General features: G+C 41.6%; 1 protein-coding gene across 2 annotated transcripts in view; it reads right to left on the bottom strand.

The window, feature by feature from the left end:
• begain (brain-enriched guanylate kinase-associated) overlaps positions 1–25,132 on the bottom strand; it is a 39,900-nt gene extending 14,768 nt beyond the window's left edge. Inside the window, exons 1-4 of one of the 2 annotated variants that reach the window (XM_084380602.1) lie at positions 25,047–25,132; positions 14,051–14,292; positions 11,113–11,274; positions 9,028–9,094 (exon numbers count right to left, since the gene is read on the bottom strand). In XM_084380602.1, coding sequence (XP_084236728.1) covers positions 9,028–9,094; positions 11,113–11,274; positions 14,051–14,121 — 300 coding nt within the window. In that variant the 5' untranslated portion in view covers positions 14,122–14,292; positions 25,047–25,132. The remainder of the gene's footprint in view (positions 1–9,027; positions 9,095–11,112; positions 11,275–14,050; positions 14,293–25,046) is intronic. The other variant, XM_084380601.1, reaches the window with a different exon arrangement.
• Between the last annotated feature and the right edge of the window lie 1,805 nt (positions 25,133–26,937).

Genomic DNA, 26,937 nt, shown 5'->3' with positions numbered 1-26,937 from the left:
AATGAAGCCTAAACCCCATGAGAGGCAATTACTGGAGACTGCGGTTCACGAAAGAGAGCAGAAAACTCCACTCCAGTTAAATACGGTCTTATTTTTGTGCGGAGAAAAAAAAGAAAAGAAACAAATTAGATTTTCTAACCTCATTAGGGAGGATTTTCAAATAGAGACTCTGAAGTTAACCACCCCTTCAGAACAAAGCAGAGTCTAAATCTTGTGAGTTTTCAGAAACTAGTCAAAAGTCGGTCACCTCAGCGGACGCAGCGTAGGCGGGAGAAAATCTCTGGCAGACTCAAACTTCATCAACGTCCCGTGTGAAACTAACAATATTTACTGCAAATACCTCAGTTTGTGCCTGAGAGAGACGACTGAGCTTTAAAGTCAGGACCATTCGGGTGGTTTTACAATTTAAATAAAGCTCACACCATTTAATAAAGCACAGAGTATCATGTTCTTTTATCGTTTTACCTTTCAGACAACCACTAGGTCCAGTTCCTGCAATACTGTAAACATACTTTTATGTTTTAAATTAGTGGATTGGTGGAGTTATCCTTTAAAACAGTTGCTGTTTGCTGCCAACAGCAGACCAGATAAGGTTTTTCTTTATTATTCTTTATTTTTCTTAAAGTCAACAAATCCCATGAAAAAGCTCACCAACAATATGGTATTCATATTGTTGGTCTTTCTCAAAAAACCTTTCAACCACCCCAAATTTGTGGGTCACAAATAAACACTTTCATTCTTAAAAATACCTGTAATTTCCTAAAACTGCTGGGCACTTTAATGTTTAGCAAACATTCCTCAAACCGGAGTAAGTGGTGCATTTGTTGGGAACTATTTTAGTCAAGAATTTGGTGCACTAGAGAGTATTTTCAGCAGTAGGACGGCAGTGTATGTGGGATTGACTTAGAGTAAATTACAGTGTGCAGGTTTTGAACAAAAGTAAAGCTCTAAGGCACAAAGTATTAATTATATATTGGGTTTTGGACACACACAGAATACTTATTAGTGGATAAACTCATTGGTTTGATCTGCAGCAGCAGCAGCAGTCCTCACAGGATGGGTTCAGACACAGTGTTAAGTGTAGGTCACCTGGCAGACCAATACACAATCACTATTAAACAAAAGATGATAGCTTTGAGTTGCATTTAAATGGGTTTAGCATGAGTAACACTTGAGTTATTTTTTTAATCCATTTCCTGACTAGCTGTGTTTCCAACAAATCGTCAAGCAAATTTTAAGTGAACTTTTGAAAAGTCACAAAAAAAAGAGCAAAAGCTAATTATGCAGTTTCCATCAACTGGTTTGGAACGAATAAATTAAGTTATGAAGATGTCTGTAAATGGCTGTGATTAAGAGAATAGAAGTAAAGTTCACAAACAGGAAACAAATCCAGTTGTTTGCCGGCTCCCAATTAACCTCAAAGAAGTAAAAAGAAACAAAAGCAGTTGCCCTGCCACCTACAAGGAAATGTACAAATTAATCTGGGAATGGGAATCTTATGGGAACAGCTGGGAAGACGCTGACAGCAGCCACAGCTTCTTCTTTTTCTCTCAGAAACAGTGTGAGAGAAGGTTAGAGAAGGTGTTGCCCTCTCCAGGTAAGTATTTAACCACCTCAAGCAAGTGTAAAAACTCTCTTGCCCAATTGAGAACATTTTTTCAATGCCAATGGAAACATGGCTGCTACTACTTAAACAAAGTTTGCATTTTGGTCATGTGAACTGAAAGAAACCAGTGATCGACTACAATCTTTGGTAACAACAACATAATAAAAACAGTTTTGGAAGTCTAGCTGCTGATTCACCACCTGGGCTTGTTTTTCTGCTCCTCAAAGAATCAGGAGTAAATAATTACGTGCTTCACATCTGCTGGGTTTAGCCTTGGCGCTACTCTCCCATGTGTAATTCGCACGTTTCATTGAAGAGTTATGATTAATGACTGTAGTGTTAATGGCACAATTAGTGCACTGCAGGCCTCGTTGCTGCTCACTGAAGAGCAGAAAACAACACACAGAGATAGGGGCACGCATTCAGACACAGACACAACAGGCTTCCTCACACGTTGTCCCTCTCTCACCACCAGGCTGTTGTTCATCTGACACCATCCACACCGGTAAACACGGACGAAGAAGCCATTATTTGCTGTTCGGTCAGCCTTGAGGGCATCTGTGACATCTAAACAACGATAAATTCTTCTTTGCCGCAGGTTTCTATGACGACTCTGTTCACCAGCCACACACTCCCTGTTGAACCAAACGTATTTATAACCTCAAACTTCCATTTTCTGTTGAAACTCTCATGTTCCTCCTCTATTCTTTCTCATCACACCGGCACTTCTTCCATGTTTCCCTGGTTTAGACGTCAGCAGCACAAAACAATTACCGCTCTGATGTCCCCGCGCATGATAAACTAAGCAGATAAAATGCATTGATCCTGAATCAAATAATATTGATCGTCTTAATGTTTTTATATAGAGGCTTGGCCAAGAAAGAACCGATCAGACCCCGGAGATTAGACCGTGCCGCTGCGTTTCATGAATAAACACATAAATAATTCTGATTGGTTATGACAGGCGATAGATTAATCTGGATAGAAAAGTGCTGCAGACCCAGAACAAAGGTGAAGCATGCAGCCGTTTGGGGAGACGCTTTGAGAAGGAACTAACAGTCATTTTTCAATATGGATTTTTTTAACGATTGACCTTTCAGTTGAAATATTATTTATTTAGTCTATAAAATATAAAGAAAATAATGGCAAGTGGCCATCAAAGATTATTGATCCCGCAGTGGCTGTGTTTAAATGGAGTCTAATATTCAGCTTATAATTGGTTTAAAAGCCCAGACAGAATGAAAACGCTCCATATAAACACCTCAATCAAACCGAATGCAATTTCCGTTGGTTGCAGAGGGGGTACTAAACACCTCTTCATAAACCGATCCAAATAAAAACTGTCCAATGTAAATGATGTAACCGTATTATTTTTCCGCTGCGTTCTTTCTGCATATGCCCACCATCTTAACGTAAATGCGTTGTGACGTAAGCGTCTCCACTTATCAGAGATGGTGGCTTCTAAGGTGAGCTGGTCTACTGCGGAGAGTTAGTGGATCTTTTACTTAAGTGCAAGTTAAAATGCTGCAATGGAGAAATACCATTCTACTGCACAAAGTATGAGCATCAAATATACTTGAAACTGCAGTAACTGATTTTAAGCCACTTGGTAGCAGCAGAAAGAAGGTGCCAACACAACATTGATGTCACCATTTAAGGTGATATGGCGGGCTTGTAGGTGAACAGTTGCCGGTGTAAACATGCAGCAGTTACGGAGGAACATCAGTATTCATTTCAAGTCGTGTTTCGTAAATGTCAGTATATTTTTGCTTTTAGACTCTAGCAAATCCAGAGGGAAATATCTGTTTAACCGTTTAGCTGCTAAATTCTCAATTATGTTGAGCAGCTAGTCGCTAACTGTGTTTGTTCCCTGCTTGGCACTGAGCAGGTCATGAACAGGTCCTGAAATCTCTATTTCACATGCTACATGTGTACTGCTGCTGTCCATGGTCCCGAAATGTCTGCCTTACGTGCAATGTGTGTACTGCTGCTGTCCATGGTCCTGAAATGTGTACTTCAAACTCTGCCTGTATACTGTAGCTGTCCAAGACATAATGATAACCTAGTGTACGTGTTTGAAGCACAACACTATATGACTTTCACTGCAAATAATGTCGGTAAGTGAGTGGAAAAAAGAGTTGAAACACTTTTATTCCAAAGGGGATTTATACGAGTAGTTAATCAAACTTCATAACAGAGCATGTTCAGTCTGACTCTAAAACTTAACTTAAGTAAATAAAAACAGAGTGTTATGACAATAAAATGTTTGACAGCAATACAATAAAAAAGGAAATGAGAAGTAGGAAAGGTAATAGATATTGTACAGAGTAGGGAAGCAATGGCAGTAAGGTGCATCTATAATAATTAGCCAGATATTGCACTAACTTCATCTATTCTGATGCAGTCTGTATGGTACCATATATTTTGGGTAGCACAGACTACCTGACTAACAATTATATGCAAATATGTCTTTTCTGCTTGCACCAGCACCGTGCAGAAGAGGCTCAACGATTAATTTAAACTCTTACCAAACAGTCTCACAGGCACCAAGCTATAACTAGTCCAGCTGACAGTGCCAGGGTTATATTGTACCCATGTTTTTTCAGGTAAAGAAGGTATTTTTTCATCTGTACAAACGGCTTCATCTGCAGGACTGTTTATCTGCAGATCAAAACATTTCCCCTCCAGTGTCATCACAACGTGGATCCGTCAGTTCCTCCAGGTGTTAATCTCTTTCTTTGGTCTACAGGAAATAGTTTGATTCTTCGCTGTTTTCCTCTTGACCTTGTCAGTTCGGGCCTCTCAGAACTTTTAATTACGTGTCTGATTTGATTGGCGCTGCCTTTGTCACCGCCTGCCTGCCCTGCCCGGACTGTCTTCTACAAAGGAACATATTTCCCCCTTGAAATGCCATTGCATGACATGACATCAAAAGAAATGGCAATCCCAATGAGGCCTGCCTCTAAAAAAAAAAAAAAATCCCCATACTGTCTCCTGCCATGAAGACTGATTTGCTACACCAAGGCTCTCCGCTAGACACACAATCCCTTTGAAAAGCCAACAGTTTTCAAAATCATTTTCACATGACTTGAATACATCGATGTGTGTGTGTGTGTGTGTGTGTGTGTGTACTGTATGAGAGGAATGATCCATGATGCAAAGACATTTTAGTCCTTCAGTCTGTTCATGGTATGACAAAGCAAGAGGGATTACATCGGAGCATCACAAATAATAGGCTGCAAATACTGCCAGACAGATGCTGTTGTAACTGGCTGTCTTCACAACACACATCACTGTACTTCATGTCTGGGATGATTTATTGCGATTGTCACGCCTCACTGGTCCACCACCATGCATGAGTTCACAGAAAAATTCACCCAGCAAATCTCCATTATCTAGTGCGAATCGAAATATAGCTGTTCGCAGTAGCTTGTGCTTACTTTAAAGGGTCAGTTCACCCAAATTACAAATTATTCATCGTAGGGACGGTTATAGATGAACTGATTACTAATCAGACTCATACATGATCGATCTATTATTTATATTTTTTTTCCTTTCTATGTGTGCGTAAGGAAGAAACATGCACATGCAGTCTGTACGCCAAGACTGCATTCAAGAAATACTGTATTTGAAAAAGCAGGAGAAAAAAGTATTTTCTATAGGTTGGATTTAATTTAATAGTATCTTGTCACAACGCTGTGCTCATGGTTGTTACTTGGGCACAAATACACTCAGTCAGGGTGAGGAAAACATCATGTTTTGGCTTGAACATCATGTTTTGGTCGCCACGAACACAGCTGGAGATGTCCCAATTTCTCATCAAACATATCGGGTTGATGTTGCCACAAACACAGCTGGTAATTATCCCGAGGTCTCCTTAAACATATCCAATGGCGTCACGCTAATAAATGGTGAAACACCATGGTCCCTCGCCAAATATATCCAGTGGTTCCCAAATAGAAATGTTGAAACGCAGTCTCGAACTGTGGTCACTGCCTTGACAGCCTTCTCGCCTGTAAATCTACACCACCATCCCCTCCACCTTCAGATATGAAAGTCAGTTGATATGGTTGGTAGGCCCACATCTCCAGAAATGTTTTTGGACCATGAAACATACATTAGTTTCCATTGGCAAGGGGGTGAGAAGATAATGACTGAATTTTCATTTTTGGGTGAACTTATCCTTTAAATCAATAAATTAACTGAACAATGAAAACAACCATTTGTAATTTTGTTTTAGAAATAGTACAGCATGTCATTCCCAAGCTGTTTCCACCTACTTCTGGTCTTCTTGCTAAGCTAAGCTAAGCTAACTGTCTTCTGGCTCAAGTCCGCACATCACATACATATATGGGGGTGAAATCAACTGACATTTAACTGATGATTTGAACAAACATTCATCTATAATGTCAAATTATTCCTTTAAAAAGATTAATTTCTTAATAGAAATGAAAAGTAGAAAGCACTATGAAAATCAGCTCATTAGTTACCTCACCATGGGTCAAAAATCACTCTCCTTCCATTACTGTGTGTGGCTCCGACAGGCCCTATGGATCAAACTTCTGATGAGATTACGATCCACTTTAATCGAGATACTGTAAGTCACAAGGATGGAGCTCGCTGTGGAGCCGGCTCATCCTCTGGCTGAGAGATCCCAAAGCAGAGGTTGCGAGGGGGGGAAAACGCTCAGGGAACCTCTCAGCCTGATGTGATTGGACAGCTGCTGCTGAGGTGACCAGAACAGCAGTTAGCTATAATAGTTTTCTAACAGGGTTGCATGGCAGGTAAGACCAATTACTCTGGACATTGATTGCGCTCCCTGTCTTTGATCATGTAATTGCTTTGAGAGAGATGAGAGCGGTTCTGCTGCTAAACAGGTGTGTTCAAATTGATTATAGTAGATTTCTCATTTCTTAGACAGGAGACGGAGAGAGCAGAGAGAACAAACGTCCTCATCACTCTCACATTATCTGGCTGCATTAGTTTAACATTACACCGTTTATCATCATCGCTGTATTTGAGGATCTGAAGGTTGTGTATTTTTCTGTATTGTGTTCTTCTTCCCGCCGCTCAGCTTTAAACTCTGGTCTGGCACTTTTCCAGTTAGATTCCCTTTCAAAAGAGGCCAAGGCAGCTCAGCATGGTTACAAACACTTGATACAATTATTGATCTATGTTTGAGCGTATGGCTGCAGATTACACTTGTCTGGCACATGCTTTTGTCTGTCTACAGGGTGTATCTATCTATGGTGTGTCAAAGAGTTTCTGGGTGTGCAGGAATCTGGAAGAAAAAGTCAGGTTTTGTCATGGCGTGTCCCTGCACATGTACTAATATCTGTATCAGTTGTGAGGCAGGAAAAGACGGACAGGGAAAGGTCGGTCACCAAAGAATACTCTGCCATGTGACACTGAGCCGATACGGCAAGAAATTACACAACTTCAAAGAACAAGGACTGAGACAGCTGCCCAGTGTGGGCTATCACAGCAGTCGGACGGTATTCAGTGCACAGCAAGAGGATGACTTGATTAGTTACTTGACTGAGTCAGCAGTCTTGTAATTTGGACTCACTCCACATGAGGTTCTAGGCGTCTGACAGAGGCAGACCTACATTTTTTAACTTTACTCTTTCCTCAGGATTGCAAAATATTTTTTTTCTTTGATGAAAAGTGAAAAAGTGCAAACTGTACAAAAAAAAAGGAACAGAACTATGACTGGCATCGAGCATTTCTGCAAGAAACATCAAGTTGCTATGATTAAAATCTACCACATTATCACTGATGTTTGGCTGAAGTTAAAGACGACACCTCACGATGCGATCATCAGTTTTAATGTGATATCTGTCAGGTTTGGGGTCAAATTTTGATGATTTCAGTCACCAACATTTAGTGTTTTGTTCCTGAATACTGCACTGAAGTTTTCAAAAAATTGCTACAGCTCTAACTCACACCTCTGACTGGCTTCCTCTCATTGCAGCTGAGACTTTTGGGCTGTGTCGTATTTACAACCATCGACACTGAAATGGTGGAAAAAAATGTGATTTCTCAGCACCACGGTTGAAATAAAAAACTCATGGACATTATGAATTTATAGAATCATGAATCTATCCAGGACATTGCAGAGAATATTGTTAGAAGGAAACATTAAAATGGGTATTTAAAGTGGGTATAAAATACATCAGCAGCTGGCCTCTTTACATCAGTAACTCTAAGCCATACATTTTCTTTTCCAGCTACTGTTCAAACATGACCTGCTGTGATTTTTCTCATGGATATAACTGAAAAGATTATAAATAGTTCACAGTACAAAGTGCAGAGCCGAGGAAACAGTTGCTGCCAAGACAACAACTTCTACTTGGCCGTCTTTGTTCAACGACTGGTGTCATGTCATAGTGAAGTGAAGAGAAAGTAAACTGGTTTCTTAGTAACTACAAGACTTGATGTTCTCGATTAAGTGATTCCAGGTCAGGTTCGGGTCGCAAGCTGTTTAGCTGTGTGTGTGTGTGTGTACACAAGTATGTGGCTGAGTTCACAAATCTCCGTCACCTTCATGCATCTTTTATGAGAGACTTAGTGAGAACTCTGCAGACACCATTAGGATTCTGCACTTCTTGATAATATCAATACAAACAACCGCAGCGGTCGGGAAATGTGACAGCTCAGAGAACGAGGCTGAAACAATTGTAAGCGGTGAAGAAGAAGCCTGTACAGGTCAGTGCTGGCCTCGGGGTTAGAGAAGCTGGAAGGATGCCTGTTTAAATCTGTGACCCTTTCTGAGTGCTGGAAGACGAACTCACATTGTTTGATCAAGTAGAAAAACTAGAAAAAAGAAAAATACATACTGCTCTTAAATGTCCCGCAGAAGTATTATACAATGTACACAAAGTATTAAAAGTAAAAGCAATTATTGGGCAGAATGACCCTTTTTGGAATATTACATTATATTTTCTATGATTGGATTATATTTGGCTAATGCCTTAATGTGTAAGTGGCGTCATACTAGCTCATTTTACCTACTAAATGTACTGTTGGATAGTTTAATCTAAAACAATAATATAATTTATGATCTGATCAGACGTTTTAGATTGAAATCTTCCTCTGCAAAGTAACTGTAATTGCCATATAAATCTAATGAAGTAAAAAGTACAATACATACAAAAAGTAGCACAAATGTATGAGAGGGACAAGCCTTAAACTAAGTACTTGGGTACATGTACGCAGTAAAAAGCACCCAAAAGTGATAGTTTGAGGTTTGAGTTATAATTTGAGGTATGTTAGGTAAAGATTGTAGGGTTAAAAAAAAACAAATAAACATCATGATGGTTATTTTGATATATAAGATATACATATAAAATGTTTTTGGTTGAGCTTGTGCTGTGATTTTTGTCTGAAACTGAAACGACTGCTCAGCCGGAGTCTCTTACCGTCCTGTGCATCTTGTCCTCCAAATCCTGGTTGATCCTCTGAAGAGCTGCATAGCTACTCTGGATCCTGAAAGGACAAGAGAATAATTACGGCCTGTAAAAACGCACACAAACACAATGATAACTCAAGAGTGTTTTACTGTTCATACGGCTAAATGAGCACCAGTAATCTCATCATAAATTTAGACGGAGAAATAAATAATTTATGAGATCAGGGCACTGGCGGAGGATCTCAGAGGGGATTTGCGGGATATTTTTAAGTTCTGACTCAGATATAAAGATCACTCAGGATAAAAATCTGCTGAGCCAAAACACAGTAAAAATGGTTGATGATATGTTTAAGCGCCACAGCGGGGGATTCTAAGAAAAAGAAACAGTGTGTGATCATAAAAAACTTTGAATCCTAAAATATTTTATGACAAGAAATCAGTAAACATGCAGACCCACAGCACTAACTCTTCGGTAGACCTACCAGTGCCTTAGTGAGCATAATGGGACGGCACCTCGACTCTGTATTTGTTAACTTGTTCCTGGTGTTTTATCTTGTCACCTCTCAGTTCACCATCGCATTTTCACATTAGCTCTCGGGCTTGAGAGAGTGTTGATAAACCAGCATTTATGGCTCCATTAAACAGACAGATGCAGAGATCGTGAAGTGGAGACAAAAAGCAAAGGCAAATCATAAAACCTGAGGAGAGATTTGAGCGGGTATCGATTGATGGGCAAACAAAACCGGTCATTACGAGGAAAATACTGCTGTTGCATGTTCAAGAGGAGCACGAGCGTGTCGGGCAGCACTTTCTCTCTTCAACAACCTCCGTGAATCATTCAGATGGTTAAAATTAGGAGGAGGGGGGCGGGATTGGGTTCTGCCAATTATAAAGCCCGAAAGACTCGGCGAGAATGTCCCCTTGGAAGACAAACACGCCTCGTCCACCAGACGTCCAGACTGTCTGCTGTGAAACTATCCAAGTTTTCTTTTGCAAGAAGCAAGTTTCAAGGAAGTTTTAAGTTTATTTAAACATCACATTAGTCACATTTATTTATATACCATGGCCGCAGAGAAGGCTCTGACCAGAAGGTTCGCTCTATTTGCAGATAATCTCATTGCTCTGAGGTATCGCTGCTAAATAAAACCTCATAGCTGAGCCACTCATGTACTTGTTACTGGGCTACAGCTTCTTTTAAATGTTGAAGTAATACATTTAGTTTGGTTGCAAACTTGTCAAAACAATGGCTTTTCATTTAAAGCGCGTACTGTCGAAAACTATGAATTAATACATTTCTGGCAAGAGGCCATGGCACGAGTGGAGTGATTCACTTCGCCACATGCAGTGAAAAACACTCACACAGGGGAAGCTGGTGTATTATTTTCAATAACACCATAGCTTGTTGCGATAATGGGTGATAAACAAACAAGCAGGTGTGTGATTGCGTGACAGGTTTGTTGCAGGGCAGCAGAAACTCCCACACGATATCTCAATCACGGCTTATTTCATACTTATTGAATGCAAGCTTTAGTCCAAATCAATTAAATGTAACAATCATCTTTCAAGTTCCATATATAGTTTATACGTGCATAGGTGCTAATTAGATTCTCCAATCAGATGATGACAGAAATAAGGTCAATTGGTGCTCCCGACACCTTGATGAGACAGACATAAACAATTGAATATTTTTGCAATAGTGTCAATCTTGATTCTGCAGAGCATCTTTTACCTCCTTTACAATACTAAGGCCTAGTCCACATGTAGACAGGTATTTTGAGGGTTTAAAGACGATCTACGTCCAGATGAGCATTTTAGCACCGTTTCAGAAATAGGTCCCGTCAGTACAACACACCTGAAAACACATATCACACGGCCATTTATGCACACTGCCATTGTAAACATGAATTGTATACTCCGGTCAGTTGCTTGTACGTTAAGACATGGCCCCTTTTTTTAACCTTGTCATCACGTGAAGCCGCTAGGAACAGCTATAAACACTTTTGCCTTTAGACGTCAGTGGGTGACACATCGCATAGTTTGTTTCTGGTTGGGAAATTGTCAGTTCACACACAAACACACGCACAAAGACACGCACCTGCGCAGTTTCTCTGTAAATTTCTCCAGTTCCTCCTGGGCCCGCCGCAGCTCCGTCTCGAGGTACTGCCGAGTGGAATCGAACTCCGTCTCCACCATCTCTAGTTTGTGGGTGGTGTACGACAGGCGCTTACGGAGGTCGTCCTTGTGGTCGTGGAAAGAGCTGAACAGGCAGCGGGGAGAGTTTAGAGAACAGGATGCGACACAACACTGATGCACTTTCATTGCTGTCAAAGTTTGTCAGATTCATGGAGGCAAGCACCGAGAGGGAGAGCAAACAGAAGCAGAGAGAGAAGGCAAAACTAAAGAGTATGTGTGTTTGTATGAGACGGAGGGGAAAAGGATGAAGTGTAGCTGGAGTGTAATTCAGTTTGGAGTGAGAGAGGTCCCAGGCAGGGGGAAGGCAGCGAGGCCGATGGGGAGGAGGAGATGGATGGAGGAGGAATACTAATCATTTCCCATTCACAGGGAGGGAGCAGATCTGGGAAAGGAGCTCCCACCGGTGTAATGCTGAATACCATTACACATCCCCCCTATCGAATCGGTGAAAGAATATGGGGAGGATTTTTGCCCCCAGACAAAGACCACGGGTGATTCATGGAAGAAGAGGTGAAGATATAGAATGAACCGATGCTTTGTGAGTGAGTGAGCTTTAAAAGAGACAGCGACAGCAAAGAAAGAGAGCGAGAGGCCAGAATAGCATCATTTCAGTACCGCCACCATCAACAGCAACAACATACCAGACAGGTAGCAAATATTTCGGCTGTGCTTTTGATGCAGGTTTGAGTGTGGGGGGATGAAAACACAGTGACAGGACTGACTGAGGGAATGGATGTGGTAATGAAAGGCTGGAGATGGGGGAGCAGGGGCAGTGTGCGCTCCGGGGGATTTAGCATTTTGCCAGACTGATGGATACTTGGCTCACGGAGAGGTTCGATGGCTCAGCGCTGCCAACCAGCAGGCGCTGTGAGTGCACCTCCAAGTTCACCTCGGCCCAGAGCCTCAATTAGGAAGCTGGCAGTAAAAGAGGAGAAAATGCTGTCTTATGGACTGTGTAGTGTCAATACGTAGGTGGGGCAACAGACTTCCTTTAATGTCCGGGCACTCGGTTTGAAGATCTCCACTAATTAAGCCTTCATCAAGCAGTTAAGAAGTGAAAAATACGCTTATTGAATTTCTTTGCAAGAGCGTAGTGTCCTTATTGATGCCACGCACATCGTAGGTTTCTTAAAGGAACAGTTCACCCAAAAATAAAAAAAATTCAGTCATTATGTACTGTCGATGGAAAGCCAGGTGAAGTTGCGTAGTCCGCAAAACATTTCTGGAGGTTCACAGCGAAACAGCACAGCAGTCTCCTACAACTGAAGTATGTGGGGACTTGTTTTAAAATGTAAAAAGCAGTGGTTCTCAAACTTTTCCTGGCCTCTCCCACCAATTGCGATACCCAAGCTGCTGATCTGAGTTTCAGAGACTTTGTTTCCTGCATTTTTGGGACTTTTAAAGAATGAGAATGACATAATAAGTCTACTGCCACAGCATTTTTATGCTAAATTAATTTTGATCTCACTGTTAATAAAAAAATGCAGAATAATTCACCCCTCTGGCCTGTACTTGTGTAAATTCTTGACTTAATCTAATATTCATCAGTTTCCATTCATTAATTCATTTTTGCTCGTGCCACTTATAGAGTCTGCCAGCCACTGTCAGCCTCTCGATTATGATTGATGTTCCCTCGGGATCGACAGAAAAATCAGGCGCAGGGGTCACAAAATGCACGACCCTTTCCTTTAAAACTGGAAAACGAAAAAGAAATTTGAATTCTTCATTCCAGGACATCTGAAACTAATTATCGCTCTTCTCAATTTGTCTCTCACCTACTGAGGAGGACGAGATGCAACTGAATCTCACACTACACGCTGTTCAGTGCCAGAAACAGGTTGTCGTAACTAGAATGGGAAAAAAAAGTGTGAAAATCTGTCTCATAAAAGCAAACTGCGGGCTGGCAAGTATGACATCTTCCTTTAGAAGCTGAAAAAAGTTCATGCCCCCCACCCCACGATATTCATCAAGCAATAACAGAAACAGGGGACATAACTATTAAAAAAGGATCCAAGTTGATTTTTTGGCAGCAGCAGTTTGTTTATTTCTCATCCCTAAATAAATCATATTTAATCAAATTTGTTTCATTCCGTATTTCCCTTCTGATCATCTCAGTTTGAGAAGCAGTGTTGTAGGGGGAGTTGAGACGGAGCAGCGACTCAGTGTAGAATCCCAAAAACTAAAAACCATAACGTGTGATCGCAGCCCATATCTGGCAACCTATGCCACGGCCAGATGATGACAAGTTACTCTGGGCAGAAAACTGTTGCGAAGAAAGCAAACAAGCGTATTTCTCAAAATGCTGAGCTCTTCTTTAGACCGACAGGCAGATGGACTATTATAGAGATAATACATTGATGAGTTTATCCAGCACGCTGAGACTTTGCACGTTCAACCCGCTCCGCTCGCCTGGCGCTACAACAGAACAAAATCTTTACAACCTCTTCACTGTCTAACAGCTGCAAGTGATGTTGTAAAATCGCATGGCAAGGAGCCAGAGGGCTATGTGGCTATGGGGCTCTGGGCTCTTATCATTATGTAATGCCAGCTCACAGTCATTGATTATTTTTTTAGGGTGTTTTTTTGTCAGACGTGTCCAAATGTATAAGACCATTGTTGGTTAACTTGGATATAGATGTCAGCCGCTATGTGATGAGAGATGTATTGTAAAGATGAATGATGGGAATGAATAGATGCCACATTATGTTTTAATGGCTTTTTAATGGTCATGACCTCCCAATGAGAATCCATTTCCATTAGTCAAATGAGTGAAATGGATTCCCCAATAATGAGGCTGATGTTTAGAGTTTAAAACACAACCCCAGACTGACTCATCTTACCTTCTTTTCTGATGTTTGCAACCATTTCTCTGAGTTTTGAGGGCAGTTTTGCCAATATATATCTTTTTCATATTTTTCTCTCTGCCTCGGCTCGCATGTGTGTGTAGTCGTTGCCACTGCCGCCGCTGCTGCTGGTCGGCTGAATGTCGAAGCCAAGTTTGAACTCTATAACCACAGACCAACAGTCAAAGCTCTAAGTCTTGCCTGGGGAGGCAGATAGGAGTTGGCTATCTGTGATGACCCTGGCAAGAGAGCAGAGAAAAACAGCTTTGAAGTCCCACAGATTTAGCAGCACATTTAGTTCTGTTGACTCCAGAGAAAAACACAGATTTTGTGTGCATTCACAAAATGAGCCAGTTCGGTATGACGAAGCAGAGCTGGGGAATCAATTTGATAAGTTCAGTAAACAAACTTATAATGTGCAATAGTTTGGATTATTGCACCTCCAGTTGAACTCTGCACTTCCTACAGAAAGGCCAGTTACACTGTTAAAGAAAACTACAACACCGAATGTAGAAAGATTAATATTTCTGTCACTCGCGCCTCCTTTTTCATCATTTACTTCTCTCTCTTGTTGGCAACAATTGAAACTGCAGGACCCCTATGGAATAGAGAGGTATTGACCAGCTGACCACAGAGGTTATTCCTCAATAAATCAGTGTTATGATGAATGTGTGCGTGTTTCCATTTCCATCCCTCGTCATTGCTCTGCAGCGCTGAGGCTTGAACTCAGGTCCCCTGCACCGTTAAAATCTTAATAACCTGCCACCAGCAAGCATAAAATCCAAGAATAAACCTTTCAGGTTGTACGCCTTTCTTTATGCAGCTGCGTTTGATGAGTATTGTTGACATCAGTGGCCATTAGCTATCAATGCGATGTTGCAAATGTCAAATACCATAATTGCTCCTGAATATAGAAGACCGATAGAGAGAAAAACAATTGATCATTTGCTACAGCCCTCCCCTGAGCACGGTCTGTCATTTTGGATTTCTCTACATGTTGAAGCAGTGAGCGTTGGGCTGTAGCGAGAGTGATACTCTGTGCAGGGTGGTGTCTTTGCATAAGCGTAGGAATGGATTAAACACTGCGTATTTGCTCCAACGTAAGCTGTGCATGTTAGCAAATCCAGCTAACTAGCTCGCTGTAGCCTAGCTAGTGACCTAATCAAGCATAACTAGTACCTTAATAGCCTACATTTAATGCTTAATTATTTCCGGGTTATGCCTTGTCCTTAAGAGCCAAGTAAGCACAAATGTGTAAATAGAGACAGGGGTTGCCAGCGGCATACATTTTATCAGTATCTGCAGAGTGGCAGGGTAGCAGTTCAACAACAAACTGGAATGAATGTTTTGTCGCCTGCCACCATTTCTAATGGCGCCACTACTTATTATTTTTAATCTCCCCTCAACACTGGCTCAGGAAACAATGGCCGTCTCTGGAAACACTGTCGCCGTAGCCATTTTCTTATCTGCAAGTCACAGAGGGAGAGGGAGAGAGAGAGAGGGAAGATGGGAATAGTTGCTGAATTGGTGAGGGAAGTGTGGTTGTATACAGTCCATCCTCACAAACATAAACACACAACTCCCTGCAGTGCATATGAAGTACTGTACCCTCACTGTATCATAACACCTCCCCCCATGGGGGATAAACTGCAGATCTCGGTGCTTCAGGTGTTGTTTGGCAAGGTAAACACTATCCACAAGAAGGAACAAATCTCAGTCCTCAGAGAACCTCGGGATCGGCTTACTGCTGTCTCTACACCGCCAGAGAAACTCAAAACAGCAAAAGATATGCAAATCAAGCACAGTTCCCTCTCCACAGTGTTCCCTCATAAGTCTTAAGAGGAGTCTATTGTGTGGAAGGAAACACGAGTAAACCCTGTTTACCTGAAAAACTTTCCCCATGCGTTACAACTTGTCATAATGATCAGACAATGTGCTCTGCAGGGAGTACAGCAAATGGCTGTCGTAATGCTGCAGACTTTAACCTACTTTAGTCAGACAGTTCCCACCTCCCACTCTGCCTGTATACTTCCTCTCTTTCATGAGAACAGCTCCAACAGCAAGTGACTCCAGAAAACAAAAAAAGCCTTAATGCAAAACCTACTAAAGGTCACAAGCAGCCAGCATCCATCTTGGATCTACAATGGGGAGCCCTTATGGTGCCCGCAGGTTGATTTACTGGTAATGAGCCACGGGAGGTGAGCGAGCAGAGCTACTGCCTGCCAGATATACTATTCACAGTGACCAAATGAGGATATTAAACTTTAATGGCCACAGTGCCATCTCTCCTGAGCTCCGCTATTTAAGTGAGCAGCTCACAGAGACACAAGCACCTCGTCTACTATAAACAGTTCATGGTCCAGCTTAGAGGAAAACTCTGCAGGTGTTATTTTTGTTGTTTTGGCCATCATTTCTATTCATTCTATACACATTGTACTGACCAGTAATTGCTGAGACCTGGGAGCACTGGTGACATTATGGCAAAGAAGTCCCACTGAGCAAGAGAGACCAGAGGTGAGATGATAAAACAAGCTGTAAACAAGCACGCTTTAGCCACATTTTCTCAACCACGTTGAGCGAGCCAAACAACAAAAATAAAGGTTTGGTCACAAAAACTACTTTGTTAAAGGAAAAGTTTGACAGCTTAAGCTTGAGGCGAGAAGGCTGCCAAGCCAGTGACCGTAGTTCAAGACTGCACTTCAACATTTGTAAGTGTGTAACCACCAGATATATTTAAGGAGACCTTTGGACAATTGCTAGCCGAGAAGTTGCAACATCTCCGGCTATGTTTGCGGTGACCACACAGGTATTTTAGGCCAGAACATGATCTCTTCCTAACCCTAACCAAGTAGTTTTTGTGCCTAAACCTAACAAGATCATACAGTTTCCAGATCATATCCGTATGCAGAAATGAACATTGCCAACATTTGATCTGGCAACTGGGTTGGGGAAACAACTAGCCAGGCTCTCGCCAAAGGTCGCAAAATCTGCCTCCCAGCACATGTGAAGGTGTGAAGTCAAAGTTAACAGGAAATCTGTCTAGTAAGATGGTTGATTGAATTGTATCTAGTGCCTCTGTTTTCTCTTCCAAAGAAGTCTGGCTAACAAGGGGGATTGTATAATTGTCTGACTCACAATGTTTCTTGCCCCAATTGACTCATTTTTGGTACTGCTGCTGCATTCATAGACCTTAGCAATTAATGTGGTGATGGCCAAAACAACACAAATAAGACCCGAGTTGTAATAAGCCAGATTTTTTTCTTTGAAAGCATCTCTACTGCTGCACAACTCGATAAGACGATAACAGTCCAAAAGCCAAAGGAGACCAAACATGAGCAGAAATGGTGATAATTAGCAACACTACTTGTTTTTCTCGCTTGGTCCGATCTACGACAGTGGTGGAGGCTTTACTTGAGAGCCATGTGTTGTGTACTTCTTCTGATGCAAGACTCCAGAAATACAACGGTCTCTTGAGCATGCTCCACTACCAGCGGCCAGAAAAACAACTCTGTGGATTAAGTCACCAGAGCGATGATGATGACTAGTCAACACAGTTTGCTGCCTGAAGACAAGAGCTGCAACTGAGGAGCGATCCCCGCGCTGTTTATCACTTCTTTAGTCTCTATCTACATATCAAAAGAGAGTCAACCTTAAGTGGGTGAGAAGGAAGAACTTGTTGACCTTAAAACTAATAAAACTTTTTAAGAACTTCTTTCATAAACGCCTGAAGGATCGGTTTTATTTGAGGTCGGATCAAATCATCAAACAATGTCACTGATATCATACAGTAACACCCTGATCATGTTCTTGAAGGTGACCCCGAACACAGTTCAGGGCCGGACAGTAAACATGTTTGAATTTCCACATCAGGCTTCGTATCCATAATACTGTTTTCTAACACATAAAGCTCCTGGGGATAAATTAACCAGAAATGAATAGTTCCCCATGCTGTGCCATGACTCATCCAACTCCCTTCAGCTCCTTCATGTATCCTTGGCCTTTTAAACGACCCGTCAGTCATAGCAGTAAAGTTTTATTTGTGTGAGTAGAAGCGTGTGCCTTCATTCGCGTAACGAGCTTCAGCGGAAACAGCGAGCACTCAATCAATTTTGACAATTTGTAGGCACATTTCACACTATTCCTGATCAGATAAGGTCACAGCAGGGGGCCACAGTCGGAAGTCACCGCAGGGGATCGTTCCCACATCATGCAGAGGTTTGTGTGCCTGAGTTCAGGACTGGTGGAAAGGTTCTTCTTCTTCTCTTTTTCAAGGCAATCGCAGGTTTTAAGAGTGATTGTCAGGATCATTCAGAAATTGGACACCTTATATTGTAGGAATTAAAAAAAAAAAGTCCAATATGAACAGGAGGAATGATAACAGCACTTTTAAAGACTAAAGGCTGAAAGATTTTAGGAGCGGAAAGCGTACCAATAAGACAAACTCCAGATTAGTGGATTAATTGATTTAGTTGACAGTAAATGAGTTAGTGTCTTTAAGCCATAGTGCCATAAAAGCCATTTTGCCTCAATGGAAAAGCCTCAGAGTAAAGTAAACGACAGAGAAGCTTTAGGAGACGATCTGCGCTTCAAATTGGGAGTAAATTGCAGCCCCATCTGTAACTTACTGTTGCCAAACCATACTTTCAACAGTGTGATACTGGCAGCTCACAGCTCCTCATGGTCCAATTTAAACCTCCTTTATTATGCAGCAAAGTGCTATAATCATTGCATTGACTGCATCACCACCTGGCGCAGCACAACAGAAGACTCCGGATCTGACTGCTCCATCCCAACAGAGTATTAGCAACAGGTTCAATTATCAACAATAATTTTGGTAACAATTAATCAAATAGACTGAATTTATTTGGTAGAATTCAGCTGATTTTATGTGTCAAAATCAGTTTAAAAGTCGCTGGAAGTATTAAGAGAGATCTGTGCCCTGTTCTGTGGCCCTGGCAGGACAGTCGGAGAAAATGATCACATTTAAAGACAAATCAGAGGCGTGAAGTTGAAAAGACAATTGTTTTCCCTAGACGGTCTAACAACAGTAGCTACAGTTCAATTCAGTGCCTTTGAACTAAAAGTCTGATTTTCTCATCTGCTTCTCACCCAGACCCGGTCTTTTTTTTTTTATCTCTTTGAATTTACCAGTTGTGTATCATTGCATGTCACGTTTTGCAGGGAGATATAAAATGCCAGTATCAGTAGGAGTATCTTTATTTCATCAAATACTTAGAATTGTACCAGTCCGGTACAGCTGGGACTCATCTGGGCTCTGGTCTCAGTTCTGGGCAACCCAATCACCAGGATAGATGTTGGAAATGTTCAGTGTCTGAAAACAAAGCAACTTTACATTTCTTTGGGTTGCAATTTTATATTTAACACTATGCACAAAAAACATGGTTAGGGTTAGGAAAAGATCAACTGACAACCATCTCCGCCACCACAACCTCCACATACGAAAGTCAGCAGAATTGTTATTATAAATATCATACAAGTATTTGAATGCATCCATGGATTGCAGAGATGGAATAGGCCAACATTTTATCCTGGCAACTGTGCTGGTTTCTAGGCCTGTGAAGATCTCTCGTCACGTAGAGTGATCTTACAGTCTTCATGAGATTGGCCTTGGGCTAAAACACCAACTTCATCTTTTTCTGGGCTGCTTAAAAATTCTGTCAAAAGAGCTCAACAATTAATGTCAGAGTATAAAAGAAAAACTACCAGAAATGTTTTCTGGAAAAGACTGCATGCCCTAGAGAAAGTGCTTTAAATCACGACTCCCTTTCGATTCAACAAGCTTGTTCAGATTTCGACTTCTGAAGACAGTAAGAATGAGGATTACATACACAGACAGTACAGGAGGATTTGAGGCATGGACAGTGTAGGTACAGCCGAAACACTTGCCTTGAATTTCACTTTTATCTTTATCAGTTACATAACGCTATAAACATTACGTGCTGGAGACATTCCACTCGTTGTGTACGTTTCTTTCTGGGTAAAGAATGAAAAAATCCTTCGGTGTCTGCTGAGGAGCGACAAAGCTTCAGGGTCGGTCTTGACCAAGAAAAAAATATGCACCAGAAAACCTTCTGGGCAAAAACTTGGACCATGTAATAGACTTCGGATTCATCCGGTCGCATAAAGTTCACCTATAATTCCAAAGATGTTTCCCTTCTCATCAAGAAAAACAACTCGAGCCCTCCTAGATTTAATTCCTTTCTTTTAGCCGAGGGCACAGTGATGAAATCTCTTTACATTTGTACTACAATAACCGTCTGCTGGTAAAAACAATGGTCAAATTAATAAACTTCACATTGCTGTACCTGTCTGGCTCTCTTTCCATCTGTGTTTCCTGACATAACTAGACATGATCATGGCTGTGGAGTTACACGGTGCAGCGAGGACAACAGTTCACTGTACTCTTCACCCCACCATAACCTTTCAAACAAGCAGCAATAGTCTGAGAGAGAAAAGTGGGAGATGTTCCACTGAAAGGATGCTTCACACAGTTTATACGTCGTGCGTGTTAAGACCACAGCCCGAGCTTCTTATTTTCTCTCTTGTTAAAATACTGTGAAAGAGAGCGAGTTCAGTCCTCGCTGACGTTGCCACGACAACACAGTCGTGACATACCTGTGCTCGCAGCCTGGCGGAGGACAAGAAGCCTCACACTGCTGAGAGACAACACTACTGTATGTGCACAGAGTGTACGTGTTTTATCGAGCTATTAAGCGAATGCTCCTGATGATTTAATAGTTCATATTCATGTTTGGTGTTTATTGTATTTAATAACTTATATTTGTCTCATTTTACATACAGTAATTGCTCATTCTGTAGTGTTGAGCTGTAGGCATGGCTCTAGTACAGCCTCACACAGAGCCACTAGCATGTCTCTAGACTGTTCAAAGTTATGTTTGGGGTCCGATCGTGTACTTCCTTGTTTGGGATTAAAGAAAAGTATCTTATAAGCAGTATCGTAGTTTAGCTCTGTTTTTGGTCTCCACCAACTAATGTGTGGAATTTGTGGCACTTGTTCACCAGTTAGTCTCTAAGAGAACAATAATTGGAAAATAAGATAATTGTTAATGTCCATTGAGCACTTTTTGGTCTGGAGGACTCACGCTGCTACTCATCTTTGCACGCTTGACCAACGCAGGGTACACCCTCCGACAACCACGCAAATGACTGGCTGCATCTGATTGAAAGAGCGCCACTCGAGGGCTGTCCGGAGTGTTGGATTACAAACTACACCACACCAACATCGTGGCTTAAGACATTTTAGCTGAGAAATAAGCCAAGTAGTTGCTGGATCTGTATTTGTTGTACACCACAATGCTACATTTTTATAGTTTCCAGAGGCAGCATGTCGTGCTGGACAACCCTGATTTGAATCGTTGGGGTCAGATAACCAAAACCATGAGCTGAAAGATGCTAAAATCCTCTATAGAGCTAAAGTGAACTGCAGACTGATGTGGTATTTCTCTGGGGGTTAATCACTGCAGATGACTCCTTTCAATACAGTAGACGTGATTTATTGTTAATATATAAATGTTGTTTTTTCAAGGTACAGAACATAACTACTGAATCTGAATACAGTAGAGAGATTACAGTTTATAGGATCCTGTCCCTCCACGGTATATGTTGTACAGTAGCTCAGCTCAGCGCTGCAGAACACAAAGAGGTACAAAAGGCCATGACGAGCAAATTTCCCCTTTGAAGAAGGAATCCTGCGCTTTTCACCTCCCAGCCTTTTCTCTTTATCATCGCAGCCCAGATTGGACATCTGGAAATCCACCATGCATTACACTACAGGAGGAGATCAGGAGTTAGTGAGATTGCCTGCATGTAGGCTGAACATAGAGCAGCGTGCGCTGCCCTCCGGGGTGCAATGAAGTATTTATTGAGGTGTAACGTGCGCAATAAGTGCACAGTTTGTTCAACATGTAGCCCGTAAGCGCGCTAGGTGTGTTTGCTTGTACGTGTTGGATAGAAAGCCTCTTGTCTGGTAAAACAGCATGGTGTTTTTTTTAGCAGCCTGACACACAACAGCGGCTGTATCAACAAATTATTGTGGATATAATCGGAGCAGTCTCTGAACCATGACCCTGAACAAGGGAGATCGGGGCCGAAGCTAATGCATTAACGAGCTGCAAGACCGAAGACAAAGTAATTTGTCAGAGCTAAAATAGCCTGCGTGGGGACAGTGAGATCAGGTTAAACCTCTGTGTTGAAGAGTCAATTCTATGTTTTCTATATATGACAATAAAAGCCACACATCCCACTCTCTTGAGATACACTTTGAGTTGAGAAGACCCTTATGGTTGACTGTATGTCTGTAACCGAGGCTTATGTTGCTCAGCTGACCCTGTCCTCTTGGCTTTGACAGAGCCATATATATGCGGATGTGTGGCAGACAGGCGTATCTCCAATAGTCCCAGGAGCAACAAGGGTGGTGAGGTGGGAAGTCAGAGACAAAGAAGAAGTCTTCAGACTGAGACATGTGATTCACAGAGGTCGAAATCAGAGAATACATGTGCACGCTGAAAGACAAAGCCAAACCCTTGTGTTCGCTCCGAGGCAGATCCCTCATCAGCCACCTCCAGATGCTACAGTAGTCCAACCCCACAAATGGCTCCTGCATAAATCTCTGATCTCATCGTCTTGGAAATAATTAGACAGAAGAATGAGAGAGCAGGGAGGTGGCAAACTGCTCCGGGCTAACCTGAAGGGAGCCTTCGTATAGCATCTGCTTTTGGAAGCTACGTGCCTAGCTTAGGGAAAGACGAGAGAGATGAACAAACAGAGCCTCTTCAGGCATATTCCTCAAAGTCTGAGTGGAGCCCGTTGGGCTAGCGGTGCGTCTCCCAGGGGCTGGTGCAGGAGGCAAAGTGGATCATGGGTAGATACAGCTGACGAAGTTAAGCTGAAACATTTGTGGAGACCTAATTAAAAGTCACAGCAAGTCAAGTGAAACCAATACAGCTTTAATTCTCCATGCTTTTTATTGAGCTGCCTGCTTAAACACTTTTCTGTCCTTGGTTTATCCAAAACTAAACTCAGCAGCTATGACCGTAATTTGACCAGGTCAGAGAGTACCTGAATAAATAAACCTCCACTACCCTTGGACTCATGGAAACTACTTGAATTGAGAAGGATATTTTTTTCCTGTTTACAGAAAATTGAACTTAAAGAGATGTAGTTATCTTTTGACTTGAGGGGCACAGTGTCCATTTTTAAGAACATCGTGCGCTCACCATTCCCGCTCTGAATTTCAGTTCGACAGTGACACTTTTATTGGAAAGTTCTGCGTGTCCTCTGTTTGACTGGCACAGCGTGCTCCAAAAATCACCCCATAAAGATGTTATTAATGATCTAAAAATAAAAGAAGACTAGTGATTACAGCGATTTACCCGACACAGGACTTCAGAGCAGAAATGTTTCACAGGATGTGAAGAAAGAAGATTAACCACAAAGTTTCAATTATCTAACAATCAAAAACTAAACGTTAAAACTGACTTTTACGAGTGAGTGTGTAATGTTTTGTCAGTGCGCGATGATCTCTATTATAGTTGGCGTTGATCTTAATTCAGTTTACAAGTGAAGAGCAAAACAGCCTTTGGTGATAAGCTTTGGCTTGTTATCTATGACAAGAATCATTTCAGAAAAGTGAGGAGGAGCAGTTCGTGGTGTGCTGCTGGGCTTTGGTGGAGCTGAGGATTTGTTTAGACAGCCTTCGAGACTTATTTATTCAAATTTTTTTGGATCCAATTATGTGTTTGGCTGCAAGAATGACCAAATATTTCTGTAGAGTTTTGTTTGTATCACCAGAAAACACGCCACTGCTATGAATTATGCTTAAAATTGTTCCAAATTGGCTTGTTGTGATTTCCTGTTTGACAGGAGCCACTGAATAAAAATAATATTTGTTAACTAGGATTGCCTCTCATGCCATGTGCAGTACAGTAGTATTTAATTTCACTGCCATCTTTGAAGTACTGATACATTAATTACATGCTGTCATAACACGAAAAAACAACACTGCAGGGCTGAAAGGGTCAGAACTCATTGTTCTCTTTTCTTTTGTGTTTCACGCGAGATTAATTAAAGCTCTTTGCATCGTACAGGAAGTTGGAAACTCACTTCAAAGACCTGAAGTTTCCCTCTGGACGGCACCTTATCCGAGGTACTGTTTGCTTTAATTATGTAACAGGAAGCGGGGATCATCTCCAAAAATCAATGTTTCCTCACTTGCTGGAGGTTAAGACTGGAGGTGAAAGCAATTAACTCCTCGATGTTATAATCATAGCATGCTGCCATTTTATTGTTATTAAACCAGCCAAAGGCAAGATGTGGAGGAAGACTTCATGATTCACTCGCTGAAATATAAACCAATCACGTGTCTTTTCTCAACTCAGCAAGTAAATTATGAATTGCTCCCTCTCCCTCATTCCCCTAATCTATACAAGGTGAGAGTTTGGCTTAATGAGAACAACTTTCTCTCTCATGATGCACTTGTTCAGCCATAATTGCCTCTCTGTGGTATCATCTCGCCCAGTGAATGAATATGAGAGTTAATTGAGGGCTGTGAAAACATTTGGCGCCTCATTATTCTCACGCCAACAAAATCCAAATGACAGCTGAATCGACTGAATGAAAAAAAAAAACCCAAAACACGAAGCAAAACACTGATTTACTTCACTTCCCTTGCTGCAGTGATTACAGTGACAAAAAGCGTCAGTTTACTCCAACACGCTGCACAACATGTACTCTGCAAACATGCTGTACTGTTGAATGCACATCTTCCAACCCAACCTTTATGTGAAAGCACTCAAGCTATGCAACACATGGACCGCACGGCACAACAGCTACAGGAGAGCACTCACAACAGTCATTATTTTATATATGAATAAGTGTGGAAAAGCAACTACACACACTTATCTCAGAGCAGCCAATAAAACCAAGCATGCACTTCTCCTCTTCCTTGCCTTACCGTTTATATGCTTTTCGCCTCATTTTCAGCAGATAAGATCACAATATTCATGTGCCTGTGCATCCCCTCAGAGCGGCATGCATTTAGAAAAAGCCTCCTCTAATTCTGACTGGAGACAGGCTGGTAGGCAGAGAGAGAGAGAGAGAAGAGGAGAGAGAGAGAAAGTGAGAGAGGGAGCTGAGAATTGAATGGAGCAGGAGGAGGTGTATGGGAAGAGGAGGGGTTATGGGAGTGATGGAGAGGAGACGAGGAAGGAGAGAGAGAGGTGTTGTGGTGGTGGTGTCACTGCCGGGGGGAGAGAGCGTAAAAGTGAAAGTGGCTAACCTCATGTCATGCAGCATCTCTCCATCAGATTCCTGGTGGGGAGAGAAGAAGAGAGGGTAAAATGATTAGATTTATTTATCAAGCAGATTTATCTGGCGCCGCTGCCACTGCATGCTGTGGAGTACCTCTTATCTGGTGTTTAACGAGCTCTCAGAGTGACTGTCTCGGCAAACAAATACATCCATTATTTCTCACTCTGGGTACACATACAGTACTATTTCACTATTGAGAGCATTAAATGAAAGAGGGAGGAGAGAGAGAGAGGGCGAGAGACAGACAGAGCAAGAAATGACAGATTAACAGTTCAAAAGAAAAATGCTGTGTGCTGCAGAAATGGAGAGAAAGTGCCCAGGGGTAGGAGGCAGACTCACATACTGTAGTTGTTGAGAGGAAAGAAGAGAAACAAAAAAGATGAATGATAGAAAATGGAAAATTCTAGGAGGAAAAGTATGAATTGCGAACAAAGCTGAATGTCTGTATGTAGTTCATGAAAGTCAATTTCAAAGGCTGGTTCAACACTTTGGGAAACAAAGTTATTGGCTTCGTCGCCTGGAGTTAGATGAGATGATTGATAACAATCTCATTTTTATGTAAAATAGGCCCATGAAGCTACCAAGGGCAGCTTGTTAGCTTTGCATAGCATGAACACTGGAAATGAGAAACGGCTTCTGGTCTTAGGTTCAGATTGAATGCGCACTTATTAAAGTAATTTTTTTTTAGAAGAATGAAAAGAAAAAAGAATAAAAATAGAGTTAGATGAGATAATTGATACCACTCTCATATTTAAAGCTAGCAGCAGCCTGTTAGCCTGTTAGCTTAGCATAGCATAAACACTGGAAATGTGAAAACAAAAGAATACAAAAAACTGTCTACCAGCACCCCTAAACCTCGCCAATGAATACATTATATCATTATCTTGAAATGATTAATTGCTGAGGGGTCTCGTGTGGAAGCTAGCTACCTCCCCTTTCCCAGTCAGGTCAAGCTAAGCTAATTGGTTTCTGACATTAGCTTCAGATTTATCATACAAACACAGAAGTAGGAAGCTCCTAATCTGACTTAAAATAAAAAAAATAAGATGCACTGTATATCCTAAAACCTATTCCTTAAAGACATAAGACATGTAAATTATCATACATCATGAAGGCGACACCTCACTCCACTCAGTTATGCGCCATCACGTCTTCCTATTTGAAAACTCAAATAGAGATGAATGTAAGAACACGTCCTTGTTTGCACACATTTGTTTGTTGCCCATGAATTATGCATGGATTTCAGAGGAGCATTCACCATTTACATTTTCACTTGGGATTAATTCTTTGGTGCAGAACCAATTACTCAGCACATCCCCTGGACCAGAGTTGACATGGCAAAACATATATGTGCAGCCAAGGTCCCGAACAAAAAACTAAAAACGCTGTGACTATAGTGATAAAAACCCTCTCCAATTTACACCCATGAACTTTATATTTTAGCTCAGGGAGTCAGACATTGTAACCGTGAGTTGTTGTTGCTGCAGGTTGGTGTGCTTGCAGGTGTTTGTGTGTGCCAAGTTGCATGTAGCTCC

Source organism: Pagrus pagrus (assembly GCF_965226575.1).
Source record: "Pagrus pagrus genome assembly, chromosome: 18".
In the NCBI taxonomy this organism is placed as follows: Eukaryota; Metazoa; Chordata; class Actinopteri; order Spariformes; family Sparidae; genus Pagrus; species Pagrus pagrus.
The sequence above is the reverse complement of the archived record's forward strand: the minus strand, read 5'-3'. Positions and strand labels throughout refer to the sequence as shown.